Below are 19,937 nucleotides of genomic sequence, written 5' to 3' on the forward strand. Positions count from 1 at the left end.
GAGGCCATGGATTATCTGAGAGAGAGAGAGAGAGAGAGAGAGAGAGAGAGAGAGAGAGAGAGAGAGAGAGAGAGAGAGAGAGAGAGAGAGAGGGCTTGAGCAATGAGAAGTTGAAACTTGAGATAGAGAGCTTGAGAGAGAGGCTTCACCTCTTGAAAGTTGAGACCGAGAGGAGAGCTTGAGCCTTGAGCCTTGAGGGTTAGCCCAAGAGAGAGAGAGAGGTGGAGAGCTTGAGCCTTAAGGGTTAGCCCAAGAGAGGAAGAGAGAGGTTGAGAGCTTGAGCCTTGAGGCACTATGGTTTGAGAGTTGAGAGCAAGGGAGAGAGGGCCTTTAGCCTTGATGCATTTGTGAAGAAGGGGGGAAGAAGGGGCTATTATATAAGCTATGGAGGTGTACACTGTAAATGGACGTTGCCGCCCCAAACAGTCACATTTTGTAAAACTCAAAAAACTGCCGTTTCTAGCCGTTGGCAGCGGTTCCGGCCGTTCTGATGCATTCTCGGCTGTTCTTGCCCTGCCGTTCCAATCACAGACCGCCTACCGGAATGTCCGTCCGTTCCGAAACGTTCCCTTCACTCCCAGCCGGCCGGAACGCCGTTCCGGCGTTCCAAGGCCTCAAAAATCCTTTCCCCGGTAACTCTGGCTTGGTATCTATGATCTCTACTAATCAGAGCCAAGGCCTCCGTACCCCACGCTATCATTCGAGCAGAGCTAGCTGCCCCTCCTATGGAGATTGAGGTGCTTATCAGGTCTTCTTTGTGCACAGCTCGTGGGATACTACTAGAGACAAATATGCTAGACTGGCCCTTGAGTCTTCCAGACAACGAGCTCTTGAGGGGGACACTTCATGCTGGTATGCACAAATGACATCATGGTTTCAGATGCATGGCTTCACCATGCTGCCTCCTTTCGAGTACTCTCTTCAAACACCCTCGACGTCTCTTACACGGATGAAGATTACTAGACTCATTCGTCAGGACCTGATCCAGCTGGATACCAGGAGGACATGGATAGAGCCGCCACAGGAGTTGGGCACGAAGATGGCTTTCTCTAGAGAGCATCTTCTCCAGGTCACAAAAGATGGGTTTGTGATTTGACCAAGCTACATGGATACAGATATGTCTCATGGTTTGCGGTGTGCCATTGGTTAGATACGCACATCCTCACATGAGCTGGAGATTAAGACTGGTAGATTTAGAGGGATACCAATAGACAACAAGATATGCCGCTTATGCCAGCTAGAGCCAGAGACAGAGTTACATTACATATGTCATTGCACAGTGTACTATGAGGTTCGGGGCCGTTTCCATTGCTTATTCAGAGAGGGTTTCGGTCCTTTCTCTAGGGTCATGAGTTATGAGGATCAGAGATGTCTTGGGCTATATCTACTTGAGTTACACAGAGATAGAGACACTTTATTGGGGGGAGCTAGAGAGACAATCCCAGAGACAGATTAGAGATTTCTTTTCACTAGATATGGGATAGTGAGAGGAGCAATCATCACTGTAGAGCTCGGCCTTTACTCATTCGACCACTACCGACACTCTCATCGACCGAGCATTGGAGCTACGGAGATTTTGACGGCCACGATTGAGGAGAGGGGCTACATAGCATTGACGGAGACTACATCAGAGGATTCGAGCCATACTCTCTCGACATCCATAGTGCAAATGAGGATGGATTCTAGTAGTAGTAGTATTTTTGTTCTAGCCTTTTTGTACCCAGACATGGTATCAGATTCACTATTTTGTAACAGACGGGTTATCATGGAAGATGAGGAGAAGGGAAAGGTAGGGAAGCTCCTTGTACACCCACTCTTATTAACATGACGCTCGAAGAGGAATAAAGGAGGAGGATGCGGGCTCTACATGTGACGGTAACCGGCCTCAAGGACATAAACAATGTGGAAAAAGAGGTCACAATCCTCACATCCATGATGGGGGTGGACAAGCCTTCACACACAAAGGCATGGAGAGTGGGCAAGAAGAGCGGTGGCCCGGGAGAATCTTCAAAAGAGAGAGCTCTCATACTACGCTTCCCCTCCTTGGAAGAGAAGAAGAAATTCTTGAAAAAGAGGCCTACTGTCAAGAAGACAGGTATTTTCCTCGGTGATGATCTCACTCTCTGACAACTTGCACGTATGAGAGAGGTAATGCCAGAGGTTACCGTGGCAAGGGAGAAGGGAAAGAGGGCCTTTTACAGAGATGGTCCGGTGTAACAGACTTGGACACTCCAAGTCAAGAATAAACCGCGACAGCACCAAATAACCACTTCAAAACAATTCACAGATCACAATAGATTTGCACTGGCCCGGCGGAGTTCCGTGCCTAGAGATATTGGCCCCAAAGACTGGCGCCCCTTTCGATATTTCTTTTTGTATTAATCAATCATCAAAGTACAAGAGAGCGGTTAGGGTTTCACTCTCAGACTCTGCATCCAGATGCTCTGAGAAGTGAGGCCCTCACCACTAATTTAAAGGTTACAAGGGATGCCCAAAAGCAGAGCCCCAAAAGCTTTTAAAATCAAAAGCATCAGTTCTTTCTCTCTTGATGCTTTTGGGAGAGAGAACTGATGCTTTTGATTTTAAAAGCTTTTGGGGCTCTGCTTTTGGGCATCCCTTGTAACCTTTAAATTAGTGGTGAGGGCCTCACTTCTCAGAGCATCTGGATGCAGAGTGTCACCAGCGTGTGACTACTATCTATCCTTTTTGTTGATTTCTTTCTTATTATCTATTTACTTTCACTTTTTGGAAACACCCCTCGGGAAATCTAACTGCCCTGCATTGCATAGCTAGTGTGGAACTGTCCAGAGGGAGTCCAGGCCTGAGGGCAAGAGAGCACTAAGGTTGGACAAGGACTATGGTTAGCCAAGTGGGGTCATTGACTAGCCAAAGTGGAATCCTTTGCTACAGAGGCTACATTTCAGTTCTGGATGTGGCCGCAGTGTACAAAGAGGGTCGGATGACCTAGAAAGATACAATGGCAGCATCTCCTAAAATTTAGGGAACTGCTATTTTGGGACCTGAAAATGTCTTCGCGTCATTACGTGCAGTTTGACATGGGGATCATTTTGTTACTCTGTGGCCAAGTCAACAGAGGCTGCAGGTGAGATATTTTTAGACCCGAGGGTCTAAAGCGGGAAAATGCACAAATGAGTGACACTTGGCACTCTGAGGCCAGTTTACTACTTATAGAGAAGGCAAAAACGTGATTTATAGTTGGGAGGCTCATTTTGCAAGTCTCTGTCACAGGTTAAGAGCTATGGAGTGCTTGCTTTCCCTCTTATGCACAGTGCGGTGCCAGGAGTGATGCCCTGCACGCTACGCACTGCCCTCTCTCTCCCCTTTGGCAGTATGTTATGCCCCTCTAGTGGGCTTTTCATTTGACCAATGTACAGTTGTGTGGGTTCATGCGCGATTGCCGAGGCAAGAGCCTCTTGCACAGGTACTGGATTAGCTAGCGGCTAATCCCCCCGCAGGTACAGGTGAATTCGGAGAGGTTTCACGCCAGAAATCTCGTCCGATTCAAAGGGCAAGTAGCCCTACAGGTGCGGGAGCTCGAGGACTTGCTACGGATGCGACCGGCACGCGAAACGGAGCCCGAAACAGTGAATTACAGCCTGCTGTGTATTTTTGCAGGTTTAGGGTTTTGGCCCTAAACGGACCCTAATACCCCCAGGAGGTTCGGGGACGCAAGGGGACCGCTGTACAGGTGATCTGGCGCAATTTCGGGGCTGAAAACAGAGAATTCAGCGTGCTGCAGATTCTCGCCAGGTTTTGCAAAGTGCCCGTATGCGTCGGGAAAGTCATTCAATGCGTAGGAATACTGACTGTGAAGGGTTCTAGTACAGTTATGTTGCCGAAATCGGGCTGGAACAGTGGAAATTCAGCCGAGTTTGTGCGGGGCAGCTTGTAGGGAACCACAGCGTTTATTCCCTCTTTTGAACAATAAAGAAATACCGAAAGGGGCGCCTAAGTTAGGGGCCAATCTGGTGTCTGTCTACTCATACAGGTGCAATCTAGCAGCCTGTATCCCTCTCCCCTTTGTTGTGTCTTGAAAGTACAGGTAAAATAGACGACTAATAATGGGTGAAAGCTAAATCAAGGTTTGAAGTAAAGTCTACCGCCCTTTTTGGATTGAACAGGCCGGTTACATGGTTCCATCGACGGGATTAAATCACTTTTTCCCATAGAAGTGAGCCTTGGTCAGTTTTGGGCTTGAAGACACAGGGGATCATAGACTAAACACAGGGAATTGTAATTATGGCTGACAGACCAGATGATGTGACTGAAGAGGTTTCCTCTTCACAGGGTCAACAGACACATGAAGTGGGTGAGTCGTCAATACCACCACAGACAGATGACTATATATTCAGGACCGAGTTGGCTACTGCTGTGGCTATGTTCACACAAGTAATGCAGAACCCGAGGTTTTTAGCCTTTCTGCAACCTCCTGTTCCGTCTCAGCAAGTTGGGTCACTGGATCATATTCAAAAGCCTGTTAAGGCTCGAGCAGAGGTGATTCATACCGCACAGTCAATGGAAACACCTGTACACTTGACGGAGAACATGCAGTCTCCACAACCTATGCCTAAGGTGCAAGAACAGGTGGCTGAGATGCCAGTTTTTCACGCTGTACCAGTTCAGTCTGCCACCTTTCAGCAGCCTATAGCTGGTTCTAATGGACAGGGAAGCAACCTACAGGCTATGCAACAGGTCTTCCCACCACCTTCAGTACACCCTGGCTATTTTGGAGGTGGATCCGTATTCCAAAGCATGGCTGGTCATGCACCTGGAAATCAGTTTTATACGCCAGGAACAGTGTTTGGGGGTGCTCAAACGATGATGCCTAACCCCATGTACAGTGTCATGGGTATGCAACCAGGGTTTCAAAGCACTCAGGGTCAATTTGGGATGCCACAAGCAAATTTTGGTATGGCTGGAATTACAAATCAGCAGCCAAATATGGCATTTCCAGGTCAAGTTAATAGCGGCCAAGGAACACAGATGAACCCTAATAGTGTTCCCATGTTTCAGTCACTTCCATATGACAATTTAACGCCGCTGGAGAGGCCAACTCCGTACAAAGAAGGTGGCAAAGGTGTGTCATTCACGACCTTTACAGGGTTTGATGACAGGAAGAAGGCTCTTTCATTCCTCCAGCAGCTTGATAAGGCCTATGCAGGGGGAAACTTTACAGAGGCTTCAAAGGTCCGCAAGGCAGCCACTTTCTTGACAGGGAATGCGGGACAATGGTGGACAACTTTATTGCTTCAAGGGCAAGCTCCGTCCACATGGATTTACTTCAAGCAGATTTTTGCAGCAGCATGGTTATCTGATGATTTCGAAGCAGATGTCATGACAGAATGGCACCAGCTTAATGCTGCCACTTGCAGAAATCTGGATGATTACAATCGGAAGTTTTGGAAAGCTCTACTTCCAGTAACTTCCTATAGGTTTGTGCCATTGACAGAACAGATTGAAAAATACTGTTGTGGCCTACCCAAAGGATTGAGAAAATACTGCACGAAGACAAAAGTCACTACTTTGACGCAGCTCATCGAGGTAGCAAACACTGGCAATGGTTTGCTCAAGGGAGAAGATTGTGAATTTAACACTGGCGTCAAGGCAGGATCAGGCAAGAAAAATTCAGCCAAGAAGCACGTTCCCAATGAGGCTCCTAAAGGGACTCAGGAGTCGGCCAACGCAGGGAAAGACAAAGCTACGGCTGAATCAGAAAAAGGACCAGCAAAGAAATGGAAAAGACGTTTTCCTCGCAAGTCAGAAGAGCAAAAGAAGGTCCTGAGGACAGAGAACAAATGCTTTATATGTGAGCAGCCTGGCCACATCGCTTACAACTGTCCTACAAAGAAAAGGCCAGCTGATTCTGAAGACAAGGAAGACAAGAAAGGAAAGAAGCCCATGGCTGGTCTAGTGCCAGATATGGTGGGCGATAAGCCAAATTCGGATGCAAGTGAGCTTTGCAGAGCATGGGGAAAGGTCAGGGATCAAACAGTGCTTATCTTCTTTGATCCAGGTGCCAAAGCCAACTTTATTTCCCCAGAATTGGCTTCAAAGTTGGGAATCAGACCTGAAGAGATGGGGTATACAGCAGAGGCAGGTTTGGCATGTCCTGGCCATATAGAGGCTGTGACACCCATCATTGGAAAGTTGCGTCTACATATCCAGTCCTTTGTAGATGCTGAAGAATTTTACATCATGCCACTGGACGGATGTGATGTGTTGTTAGGTATTCCTTGGTTGTTTCGTGTACAGGGAATCATGGATGCCTACAACAAAAAGATCACTGTACAGAGCAGGGGAAAGACTCATATTCTGGATGTAAAGCTTAAAGGGGAGTCTATTCCTACTGTATCAGCTTCTGCTATTACTTCTGTAATGAAAAAGCATCTTTCTGCGTACTTGATTTTTGCACGTGAAGTGTCAGATTGTGATGAATCAAATTTATCTGTGCTAGATAAAGAAAGGTCAATGTTTTTACAACAGTATAGTGACTGTTTTTCCGATTCATTACCGTCTCAATTACCGCCAGAGAGACCCGAGGACCATGCGATAGATTTGGTGCCAGGCTCTAGCCCACCAAACAAGCCTCCGTACAGGGTTAGTGCGGCTCAGCAGAAAGAGATAATGGGCCAAGTACAGGAGTTGTTAGAAAAGGGGCTGATTCAGCCCAGTTCATCTCCATTCTGTTCTCCAGTGTTGTTGGTGCAGAAAAAGGATGGCTCATGGCGTATGTGCATCGACTACCGTGCACTGAACAAGAATACCATCAAGAATAGGTTCCCTATACCTAGAATTGATGATATTATGGACAAATTAGAAGGAGCAGCTATGTTTAGCAGGATAGATCTAAAGAGTGGGTACCATCAGATCCGCATTAGATCAGAGGATGTGCACAAGACTGCTTTTAGAACAACGTTTGGCCTTTACGAATTTTTAGTGATGCCCTTTGGTCTCACAAATGCTCCTGCTACGTTCAATAGGATGATGGACAGAATTTTCCGTCCGCACCAGCAGTTTGTTGGTACATTCTTTGATGACATGATAGTCTACTCAAAGAATGAAGAGGAGCATAGGCATCACTTGGCCATTGTGTTCAAAGAGTTACGCAGTCATAGGTTGCTCATCAATGCAAAGAAAAGTGAATTTTTTCTGCAAGAGATCCACTTTCTAGGACACATTGTCTCAAAGGATGGTGTCAGAATGGATCCTGCAAAAGTTGAAGCGATCAAGTCATGGCCAAATTTGAAGACGGTGCATGATGTCCGAAGCTTCTTGGGACTATGCTCCTATTACAGAAGGTTTATTCGAAATTTCGCTGAGATTGCTTCACCTTTACATGCTCTTCAAAAGAAGGCAGTCACCTTCAGATGGACACAGAAAGAGATTTCAGCTTTTAATCTCTTAAAGGAAAAGATGACTTCAGATCCAGTCATTGTGTTGCCGGATCTTAGGAAGTCATTTGTGGTCCAGTGTGATGTCTGCGGTAGTAGCATTGGTGCTGTGCTAATGCAAGATGGCAGGGTAGTAGCCTATGAGAGCAGAATTTTGCAAGGGCCAGAGATGACCATGCAGGTTTATGAGAAAGAGTTACTGGCTGTGATTCATGCGCTCTTAAGTTGGAAACACTACCTGCTAGGTGCAGATTTCGTTGTCCAAACGGATCATCAGACCTTGCGATACTTCTTGACACAGACAAAGTTATCTGAGAAGCATATGCGATGGGCAAATATCTTGTCCATGTTCCATTTTCAGATTGTGCATGTGGAAGGCAAGAAGAACGTTGTGGCTGATGCCTTGTCAAGGAAGCCACAAATTTCAGCTGTGTCGATTCCTTATCATCATGAACTTGATGATATGAGAGAACAGTATGCAAATGATGAAGATTTTGCAAGGGTCTTCGAGCAGCTAATGGATGGACAACGTCATGAACACTATCTTCTTAAAGACGGGTTCATGATGATGCATGGCAGATTGTGTGTCACAAAGCCATTGCGACGCAAAGTTATGGAAGAGAGTCATGTCCCACCGTATGCAGGGCATCGTGGTATCGATGCTACAGTTAAAGCGGTAGAGACATTCTTCTATTGGCCTACATTGAGAAGGGATGTGGATGCCTTTGTGCGAGAATGCCTAATATGCCAAAAGGTCAAGTTTGACAGGCAAAAGGCACCAGGGTTATTGCAACCACTACCTATTCCAGATAAACCATGGGAAAGTATTGCTATGGATTTTATCTTTGATCTTCCAAGAACGCAGACAGGAAATGATGGTATTTGGACCATTATTTGCAGATTCAGCAAACAGGCTCATTTTATTCCTGTCAGGAAGAAGATAAAGCCAGATCAGATGGCACGCTTGTTTATGAGCAATATTTTCAAGTATCATGGCATGCCACAGTCGATTATTAGCGACCGTGATCCACGCATGACTAGTTTGTTCTGGAAAGGCTTGTTTGAGAATATGGGTACTACGCTCAAATTCTCTTCGTCATTTCATCCTCAAACAGATGGGCAGTCAGAAGAGGCAAATTCTACTGTCCTAGATCTGCTGAAGTGTTATGTGTCAGAGCATAAAGGAAAGTGGGAGCAGTATTTGCCATTGGTGGAGTATGCATACAATAATACAGTGCATTCATCAACTGGCAAGGCACCTTTCGAGATAGTTGAAGGTGGCAAGAAAGTTCCTCCCATACTGCATACAAAGGACAAGATATTTGAAGCAGATAAGTATGTTCAAGACATGGATGAAATGTACAAGAAGGTCAAAGTGGCCTTAGAAAGGACTCAGGCAAAGCAAAAGAAAGCAGCTGATCGTCACCGTCGTGAAGTGGTATATTCACTTGGTGATTGGGTGCTTTTACGCTTTGAAAAGGCAAGGTTAAAGAAGATGAAGGGCAAGGAAAGACTGTTTCCAAAGCTCAGCATGCGTTACTATGGGCCTTTTCAAGTATGCGACATAATCAGTGATGTTGCATATAGGCTGAAATTGCCTGACAGTTGGAAGATTCACAATGCGTTTCATGTGAGTCTTCTCAGACCCTATGTGGGTGATGTGCCAGAAAATATGCCAGCTGAAGATCAGCCGGAAGTCGAGGAACTTGACGAGATCTTGGTCCCTGAACAGATTTTGGCACACAAAGAAAGGAAAGTGAAAGGCAAGGTTGCTAGGCGTTACTTGGTAAAGTTCAGAAACTATCCACCAATGGATGCTAAGTGGATGGAAGAAGGTGAACTTGCAGAGTCACCAACTGTGTTATCACTTTACCTGGAAGCCTTCGATTTGCAACCTACCTTGACCCCTTGAGTTTCAAAGCTAAATGGATTGTCAGTGTGACAATGGCTTCTGAAACAAATGATGTACATGGTATTTAAAGTGAGCTCAAATCAAATACCTGTTACATGAATGTTAGAGCTGTACAGATTGTCAGTTTGGCAATTGCTCTTATGGAATGTCCAAAAGTTTGGTTAGTGCTATAGAAGTGAGTATTTCTTGTCAGTTTGTCAAGGATACAGTGATTGCTTCTATTGAAGAGTACATGTGTAACTGCATTCTTAAACTGTCGGTTTGGGTATGCTCGAAAGTGTTACGGGATCCAACCTGTACTATAAGACAGTGGCAAAATGTGCAGCTACCATTTTGTCATTGGAAAGTTAGTGACTCAAAGCAATGGCAGAGTGCGAAGCTACCACTATGTCGTTGGGACAGGGTTCACACGCAGGCAATACATGAGTCGACGAGGTGTTGAATACACTAGGGTTGACAATGAGCATGTATGTGTCGTAAATGTGTCGACAGGTGTTGAATACATCAGTGTTGACAGTAAGCATGTACGACATAGATGCAAACGAGGACGTTTGAAATTTCAAGAGGGGGGTATGTCACCAGCGTGTGACTACTATCTATCCTTTTTGTTGATTTCTTTCTTATTATCTATTTACTTTCACTTTTTGGAAACACCCCTCGGGAAATCTAACTGCCCTGCATTGCATAGCTAGTGTGGAACTGTCCAGAGGGAGTCCAGGCCTGAGGGCAAGAGAGCACTAAGGTTGGACAAGGACTATGGTTAGCCAAGTGGGGTCATTGACTAGCCAAAGTGGAATCCTTTGCTACAGAGGCTACATTTCAGTTCTGGATGTGGCCGCAGTGTACAAAGAGGGTCGGATGACCTAGAAAGATACAATGGCAGCATCTCCTAAAATTTAGGGAACTGCTATTTTGGGACCTGAAAATGTCTTCGCGTCATTACGTGCAGTTTGACATGGGGATCATTTTGTTACTCTGTGGCCAAGTCAACAGAGGCTGCAGGTGAGATATTTTTAGACCCGAGGGTCTAAAGCGGGAAAATGCACAAATGAGTGACACTTGGCACTCTGAGGCCAGTTTACTACTTATAGAGAAGGCAAAAACGTGATTTATAGTTGGGAGGCTCATTTTGCAAGTCTCTGTCACAGGTTAAGAGCTATGGAGTGCTTGCTTTCCCTCTTATGCACAGTGCGGTGCCAGGAGTGATGCCCTGCACGCTACGCACTGCCCTCTCTCTCCCCTTTGGCAGTATGTTATGCCCCTCTAGTGGGCTTTTCATTTGACCAATGTACAGTTGTGTGGGTTCATGCGCGATTGCCGAGGCAAGAGCCTCTTGCACAGGTACTGGATTAGCTAGCGGCTAATCCCCCCGCAGGTACAGGTGAATTCGGAGAGGTTTCACGCCAGAAATCTCGTCCGATTCAAAGGGCAAGTAGCCCTACAGGTGCGGGAGCTCGAGGACTTGCTACGGATGCGACCGGCACGCGAAACGGAGCCCGAAACAGTGAATTACAGCCTGCTGTGTATTTTTGCAGGTTTAGGGTTTTGGCCCTAAACGGACCCTAATACCCCCAGGAGGTTCGGGGACGCAAGGGGACCGCTGTACAGGTGATCTGGCGCAATTTCGGGGCTGAAAACAGAGAATTCAGCGTGCTGCAGATTCTCGCCAGGTTTTGCAAAGTGCCCGTATGCGTCGGGAAAGTCATTCAATGCGTAGGAATACTGACTGTGAAGGGTTCTAGTACAGTTATGTTGCCGAAATCGGGCTGGAACAGTGGAAATTCAGCCGAGTTTGTGCGGGGCAGCTTGTAGGGAACCACAGCGTTTATTCCCTCTTTTGAACAATAAAGAAATACCGAAAGGGGCGCCTAAGTTAGGGGCCAATCTGGTGTCTGTCTACTCATACAGGTGCAATCTAGCAGCCTGTATCCCTCTCCCCTTTGTTGTGTCTTGAAAGTACAGGTAAAATAGACGACTAATAATGGGTGAAAGCTAAATCAAGGTTTGAAGTAAAGTCTACCGCCCTTTTTGGATTGAACAGGCCGGTTTCACAGAGTCTGAGAGTGAAACCCTAACCGCTCTCTTGTACTTTGATGATTGATTAATACAAAAAGAAATACCGAAAGGGGCGCCAGTCTTTGGGGCCAATATCTCTAGGCACGGAACTCCGTCGGGCTAGTGCAAATCTATTGTGATCTGTGAATTGTTTTGAAGTGGTTATTTGGTGCTGTCGCGGTTGATTCTTGACTTGGAGTGTCCAAGTCTGTTACAGGTCTCCTTTTGGGCATCCCTTGTAACCTTTAAATTAGTGGTGAGGGCCTCACTTCTCAGAGCATCTGGATGCAGAGTCTGAGAGTGAAACCCTAACCGCTCTCTTGTACTTTGATGATTGATTAATACAAAAAGAAATACCGAAAGGGGCGCCAGTCTTTGGGGCCAATATCTCTAGGCACGGAACTCCGCTGGGCCAGTGCAAATCTATTGTGATCTGTGAATTGTTTTGAAGTGGTTATTTGGCGTAATCGCGGTTGATTCTTGACTTGGAGTGTCCAAGTATGTTACATCCGGTGGTGATTGTAGAGCGGCACTCTACATGACGGTGTGAGACCTATGGGACCACACTAAAGATGGCTACTTGGAATTGTAATGGATCTATGAGGTTGGACGTTGGTGCCTTTGAGGACAGTTTCAAAGAGACGGACATTGTTTTCTTCTCAAAGACTCATTAGGCCCCTGGACAGCTTATGCCACATGTGGTGGGATACAGATGGGAGACAACACATAGGACAGTCGGGAGATCTGAGCATGGGTGTAGAGGTTCAGGAGGAGTAGCAGTGCTATTTAGGGAGGAGCTACATCCACTACTACATATTGTACGGAGAGATATTCATGCTAGATACATGTGGGTGAGGCTGAGAGCTGACACAGGCCGATTTCTATACATTGCCATATGTTACTTCCCCGCGAGTACGTCAATATATAATGCACTTAGAGGACAGTCGCCTTTCTCTATACTAGATGATCATATATGGGAGTTTTCTAGGGATGGTGATATCTTCCTCCTAGGGGACTTCAATGCCCAATTAGGCAACTCTCAGACAGTCTTCTACGAAACTTCAGATGAGATGCTTAGAGAGCTGGACGTGGGTGACTTGGGCCTCGACAGATGCTCACATGATAGAGAGCAGATGGAATATGGGAGATACCTCACGGAGATGACGACCATACATGGGTCAGCCATGCTTAATGGCTTACAACGATTTTCTGGAGCAGTCGGTTTCACATGCTTTCCACACAGACACGGGGCCAGTACAGTGGACTATGTTATGGCACAACCGAGCTTTATTCCTTGTATTCAGGATTTCATAGTGGGAGCCAGACCAGTGGGTGTAGCAGTGGATCATGCTCTTATGACATTGTTTGTTTCATTTTAGTATAGTACAACCCAGACATTAGGAGGCAGGTCACATACCCGTTATACATTTACACCAGAGACTGACTTGGTTTATACAGAGGAGATCTATAGCCGTCTATGCACAGCGAGTCCTGGTCTCTCAGTGGAGGAGTGCACCACTTAACTGACTGAGACACTGCATGGTGCAGCACCAAAGGCATACCCACACACTCAGCCGGGTCGAAGGCGACATTCTGGGAGCATTCCCCAGAATAGTTGGTATGATGAGGAGTGCAGAGAGATGATCTTTTAGGAGTTATCACTTACAGACAGTCTCGGATTGCTTCTCGACGCCGTGATGGAGCGAGACTTGTATAGGCTGTTCTCGAGTAGAGACTCAAGAGAGGCATGTCGATTCTTTCATGAGCACTGCCCTCCCCCACTGATTACTTCTCCTAATGTGTGGGGCCAGTATTCGACATCGTTATATATAGTTCCTGGACTGGACCCCCTTCCAGATCCTACAGAGCCATTCCCACCTACCAGCACCTTCTTTACCACTGAGATGGTAAAGAGAGCCATTCACAGGACAAGGACCAGTAGGGCATATGATCATGATGGTCTAGTAGCAGAGCACTTTATACATGCTAGAGATATGCTGGTAGAGGTTCTTGCAGTGTTCTTCAATCGTGCCATGTGTGAGGGGTTACCTGAGACTTGGAGATTGTCTACTATTGTGACTATCTTCAAGGTAGGTGATCCTACAGAGCTTGGGAATTACCGCACTGTTCTGGTTGGGCACACATTGGCATGGTTGTATGCATCCATTCTTGAGCAGTAGTTGAGTAATTGGGCAGACGGTGAGGGTGTACGAGCAAAGGGCCAGGCTGGTTTTAGGAGGGGTTTCTCCACTCTTGATCATATTCTGACACTCAGAGCCATCATTGAGGAGGTCAGGTCACATGGGAGACGGATTTATTGTAGCTTTGTGGATTTTCGCAAAGCATTTGACATGGTACCGAGAGCTCGATTGATGCGCAGATTGCAGGAGATGGGGGTGCCCATAGTGTTGATCTGGGGGATTAGGGGATAGCTGATTTAGTTCACTCCACCATTGGGGTGAAACAGGGTTGCCCATTGTTCCTACTCTATTTGGTATGTATGTTGATGAGGTGTCTGATTACATTGACAGAGAGGGTGATAGAGGTGCCCAACTGGCAGGGACGTGGATCCCGTTGTTGCTATATGCTAATGATATTGTGTTGATCTCTGACTCACCAGAGGGTATGCAACGACAGTTGGATGCATTACACAATTTTGCAGAGGATAGTGGATTGTCTGTAAGCCTTGGTAAAACCAAGGTTATGGTGCTTAACACCACATCACAGTTGATCAGGAGATCAGCACCGACTCTCACATATGGTCAGGAGATTGTACAGTATACAGGTGCATACACTTACCTTGGGGTTGCCTTCAGTGGGCCGAGGTTTTCTTTGGGGAGAGCAGCAGAGACTAGACTGACTAGAGCTTATGCGGCCTTGGGAGGCTTGGAGACGATGTGTTCGTAGGTTCAGTTCCAGGAACCTCGGACAAAGTGATTGCTTTTTGATACTTTAGTAGCTTGAGCTATGTTGTATGGGGTGCAGATATGGGGACCTTTTGTAGGCCAGGATGGTTGGAGACGTATGGAGAGGCCATTGGTATCTATGATCTCTACTAATCAGAGCCAAGGCCTCCGTACCCCACGCTATCATTCGAGCAGAGCTAGCTGCCCCTCCTATGGAGATTGAGGTGCTTATCAGGTCTTCTTTGTGCACAGCTCGTGGGATACTACTAGAGACAGATATGCTAGACTGGCCCTTGAGTCTTCCAGACACTGAGCTCTTGAGGGGGACACTTCATGCTGGTATACACAAATGACATCATGATTTCAGATGCATGGCTTCACCATGCTGCCTCTTTTTGAGTACTCTCCTCAAACACCCTCGACGTCTCTTACACAAGTGGAGATTACTAGACTCATTCGTCAGGACTTGATCCAGCTGGATACCAGGAGGACATGGATAGAGCCGCCACAGGAGTTGGGCACAAAGATGGCTTTCTCTAGAGAGCATCTTCTCCAGCTCACAAAAGATGGGTTTGTGATTCGACCCAGCTACATGGATACACATATGGTTTGTGGTGTGCCATTGGTCAGATACGCACATCCTCACATCAGCTGGAGATTGAGACTGGTAGATTCAGAGGGATACCAACAGACAACAGGATATGCCGCTTATGCCAGCTAGAGCCAGAGACAGAGCTACATTAATTATGTCATTGCACAATGTACTATGAGATTTGGGGCCGTTTTCATTGCTTATTCAGAGAGGGTTTCGGTCCTTTCTCTAGGGTCATGAGTTATGAGGATCAGAGATGTCTTGGGCTATATCTACTTGAGTTACACAGAGATAGAGACAGTCGCAGAGACGGATTACAGATTTCTTTTCACTAGATATGGGATAGCAAGAGGAGCAGCCATCACTTCAGAGCTCCGCCCACACTCATTCGACCACTACCGGCACTCTCATCGTCCGAGCACTGGAGCTACGGAGATCTAAACGGCCACGATTGAGGAGAGGGGCTACACAACATCGACGGAGACTACAGCAGAGGATTCGAGCCAGACTCTCTCGACATCCAGAGTGTAGATGAGGATGGATTCTAGTAGTAGTATCTTTGTTCTAGTTCTTTTGTACCCAAACATGGTATTAGATTCACCATTTTGGAACAGATTGGTCTCACAGTTCATTTTGACCTTTTGAAGACGTTAATATAACGTTTCATTTCTCTCTCTCTCTCTCTCTCTCTCTCTCATACATGGCTAACCCATTATATCAGCCCTCACCTTATCACCCTCCCCACCTATTTCGTTTCAGTTTCAGTTTTTCAGTTTTTTGTGCTTTCTGTACTCAGACATTGTATCAGATTCACCAATTGTAATTTTTTGGTCTCATAGGTCGCTTTGGCCTCTTGAAGACGTTAATATAACATTTCATTTCATCTCTCTCAAGGGCACGACTCTAAGAGTGTAGATAATTCTGGCCGCACGTAGTTCAGAGAAAACGAAAGACAAAAGCGTCTGCCCTAGGAGCCTGGGTGCATAGTCTTGGTCGTCGTTCTTGTGCACTTTTTTGGTGTATGGAGGGAGCTGCCGGGAGTGCCCAACCCGACTCCTAAAACAAAACAAAACAAAAAATTTCATCTCTCTCTCTCTCTCTCTCTCTCTCTCTCTCGCTCTCTCTCTCTCTCAAGGAACATGAATTTAATTAAGAAGTGTGATTACTGATCTTGGTCACATCTATTATCAACAAATTGAGAAACAGAACTGACAGTATAATCCGTGCTAGTGGTTCTACGGCACATGCGGGTTTAGTTTGTAAGGTTAGCTGGCTATGTGATTTTAGTTTGTAGGGTTAACTAAAAGCTATTCATATAGTTGATTCTTGTGATATTACAATTTTCACCACCTTCAAATGAAAACTATTCTAGGAAAAGGAATTTACAGTTTTGTTGGTTTTTAATGTCCACTTATTTTTTTTGTGCTCTTGGCGTGAGACAGGTGCTCAGAATGAGCAGAGACGCTTGCTTTCAAGGTATGCGAATAAGTCTGCACATAAGACGGCGAAAAATGTGGACGATCCGGCTGTGCCCTTGCTGAAAGAGTTAAACAAAACTGATCCAAATCGAACTATACATTGGTATGAGCATAGCCAGCCTCACCACTGGTATAATCCCAGCATTTTGAGAGAGTATGTAAGAGCACTGGTGAAGGCGGAAAAGCTGGACAACAGTGAACTGCTTGCTTCTTTACAAGAAGGTCAGAACCAACATATTCATCTTCTTCTTTCCTTCCTTTGCTAAGCTTCAATGAATTTTTTTATTTGGGGAAAATGGTACAGATGACAAAGCTCTAATGGCTTTATTGTAGCGCAGGAGTTAAAGCTCGCGTTGGCGAGCAGATGGGTGGTTCTACATCCCCTCTTGCTGGTTCTCCTTGGTCATTCTTAGGGATGTCGGGTAATGCTTCAAAAGCAGGTGTTTTAGGAAGTGCAAGCTCTCCTATTCATGCGGTTACTTCAGAGGGTGGGTTCAAGCAGCAGTTTTGGCGAACGGCACGTTTCTTGGCATTCTCTTTCCTTCTAGTTTCTGCTCTTGGAGCATTCATTGAAGATAAAACAGGGGTTACCAAAGGTAACAAATCTTCTGCCTTTACGTGTGTGACCTTTGGAGGCATTTTTGTTGGTGGTTTCATATCTGTTTGAATGGCAGGGCTAGGCCTGAATGAGGAAGTGAAACCAACAATCGAATCTAAAACCAGGTTCAGCGATGTAAAAGGTGTTGACGAGGCAAAGGCAGACCTTGAAGAGATCGTGGCTTACTTGAAGGATCCAGAGGTGTACCATCATTTTTCTTTCCAATGTGAAGAATCTCAATTTGATTGATTGGAAGATGGTAATTACGTTTCTTCCTTGCAGCGCTTCACTCGGCTGGGTGGTAAGCTACCCAAAGGTGTTCTTTTGGTTGGTCCTCCTGGGACGGGAAAGACAATGCTGGCTCGAGCAATTGCCGGTGAGGCAGGGGTTCCTTTCTTCTACTGCAGTGGAAGTGAGTTTGAAGAGGTGTTTGTGGGAGTTGGGGCACGCAGGATTCGTGATTTATTTGCAGCTGCAAAAAAGAGCGCTCCATGTATTATTTTTATAGATGAGATCGATGCCATTGGTGGGAAACGTAATCCCAAGGATCAGCAGTGTCTTAGAATGACTTTGAATCAACTTTTGGTGGAACTCGATGGCTTCAAGCAGAATGAAGGAATAATAGTTCTTGCTGCAACTAATTTTCCCCAATCTCTTGATACGGCACTTGTGCGGCCAGGAAGATTCGATCGACGGGCAGTGGTTCCCAATCCTGATGTCGAAGGTCGTCGGCAGATTCTAGAATCTCACATGTCCAAGGTGAGCTTCGGAAAGTCCAAGCCTGACATTCTTGCATTGAGACAATTCATTGCTTTGGAAAGAATTGACATTAGACTGGACTCATTTTCGCAATTTAGATTTACTGTGATTTGTTCTAACAGGTCAAGACATCAGATAATGTTGACCTTATGCTTATTGCTCGAGGGACACCAGGATTTTCAGGAGCTGACCTTGCGAATCTTGTGAATATTGCGGCATTAAAGGCTGCTATGGATGGTGTGAAATCTGTTGGCTTGGCTGAACTGGAATATGCTAAGGACAAAATTCTGATGGGCAGTGAGAGAAAATCTGCATACATAGCGCCGGAATCAAAGCGGGCAACAGCTTATCATGAGGCTGGGCATGCCCTTGTAGCACTGTACACGGATGGCTCTTTACCTATTCATAAGGCGACTGTTGTACCTCGCGGAGCTTCGTTGGGAATGGTAGTGCAACTCCCTGAAAAGGACCAGAGCAGCCTAAGTCGCAAACAAATGCTGGCAAAGATGGATGTATGCATGGGAGGACGAGCTGCGGAGGAGTTGGTATTTGGTGACGATGGGGTGACTACTGGTGCATGGTCAGACTTTAAAGCTGCATCTGGAATTGCCCGCGGCATGGTGACAGAATATGGAATGAGTAAAGCGGTTGGTCCTGTGGCTAATGCAAACTCACTCATGAGCATGGAGACGCAACTGCTGGTAGAGACAGAAGTCAAGGAGCTTCTACAGAGGGCATATGATAATGCAAAGAACATCTTGAAGACGCATGAAGAGGAGTTGCACATGCTTGCCAACACTCTATTAGAGCGGGAGACGATGTCTGCAACAGAAATCAAAGAGCTGCTTGCACAAGGGAAGTCCTCTTCAGGTGCTGGGGGGCAAAAAAGCCCAACGCCTGTTGCACGACCCACCCCCTCCTTTCCAGCCGCAGCAGCAGCAGCTGCTGGTGCTGCTGTAGCAGCCGGCTCTGCAGTTGCTGGTGGTGCTGCGGCGGCCACCTCTGCAGTTTCGACAGCTGCAAAAGCCAAGCAGCAGCCTTTAGGAAGGTAGTTGTGCCACTATTTTTAATTATGCAGCAATCATGTGGAGATAATTGTTGATTAAGTCAAACGAGTGAGTGGAGAAAATCGACCTCCAAGCAAGACAGACTCCTGACATGGAGCTTGCCTATACGTACTTGAAGCCCATTCTATTGTCTACCAGACGCTGTATTTTGTTGACACTCCACTTATTTCAAATGTCGTCTAAACAATAGAAAAGCTGTGGTGCCTCTCTTTTTCAAACCGTGATGCTTAGAGATAGCAAACTAGGGTGCATCCTAGAGTTCTCTCACTTACCATTGCTTTCAATGTCCTACCTACCATCAAGCCCAACCAAATGCAATATCAAACACAAGCATAAGAGCAAGTATTGCACAAAGTATGATTAGAACAAGTGCACCAATAATGAACCTTCAGCTTCGGTATAACATCCCCTTAGAAATGCTCTCAAGAAATGGACTCTCCTCTTTTAGTATGCCCTTTTGCATTGGGATGTCCTCAATAGGAGATATCCCACAAGAGGGAGAAACACAGACCGGAGATGGAGATCTTCCACTTTTTATTGAGCAAAGGTGGCCCTATTTCGCGGTGGAGGTTTCGAGAACCGGAGACATTGGCATCCCTTGCCGACCCTCGCATATGGCATACATGAGCTGGTAAGACCCATTTCAAGCATGGGGAAAAATGAAGGCTTGTTAGCTGCATTTGCATTGCATTAGATACACTTGACAATTAAGTTGCAACGTAGTGTGAAGTATGGTACGTTCCCAGAAAGGTTATGTATAGTACAAGAAGATTTTTAATATTGCAATAAACCTAAAGTTTTTTAGAGTTGAATACATTATGAGAATATATTACTATTTCAACCTTGGCTCCCATATATTTTGCTCAGCAAAACACCACAATCATTGATAAATTTGTCATGACTTAAGTGAAGCCACTACCCCTCAACGTACAAAGCACCATGATGCGAGAGAGTGAGCATGCTATCATGTGTGTGTTCAGCTTCGACATAACAGTGAGAAGCGACCAAGGTCACTAAGACGGATATGAGATGACTAGGGCAAACCTCGTAGGTCAGTGCACATAGAAAATGATTGAGAAAGAGAGCCTTGCAGCTTTGTGCGTGCACGTGTGCACAGTCCAAAAAATATTGAGTTTTACTTACGGAAATAGAAACTCC

The 19,937-nt window shown here is 46.0% G+C and overlaps 1 protein-coding gene across 1 annotated transcript in view; it reads left to right on the forward strand.

The window, feature by feature from the left end:
* Nucleotides 1-18,997, forward strand: part of LOC147453568 (ATP-dependent zinc metalloprotease FTSH 5, mitochondrial-like) — a 110,013-nt gene extending 91,016 nt beyond the window's left edge. The window contains exons 4-8 of the mRNA XM_086515728.1: nt 16,320-16,577; nt 16,694-16,951; nt 17,030-17,154; nt 17,236-17,712; nt 17,835-18,997. Of these exons, the coding sequence (XP_086371854.1) occupies nt 16,320-16,577; nt 16,694-16,951; nt 17,030-17,154; nt 17,236-17,712; nt 17,835-18,764 (2,048 nt within the window). The 3' untranslated portion in view covers nt 18,765-18,997. The remainder of the gene's footprint in view (nt 1-16,319; nt 16,578-16,693; nt 16,952-17,029; nt 17,155-17,235; nt 17,713-17,834) is intronic.
* The last annotated feature ends 940 nt before the right edge of the window (nt 18,998-19,937 follow it).

Source organism: Adiantum capillus-veneris, chromosome 7, assembly GCF_014529385.1.
Source record: "Adiantum capillus-veneris isolate H3 chromosome 7, ASM1452938v2, whole genome shotgun sequence".
In the NCBI taxonomy this organism is placed as follows: Eukaryota; Viridiplantae; Streptophyta; class Polypodiopsida; order Polypodiales; family Pteridaceae; genus Adiantum; species Adiantum capillus-veneris.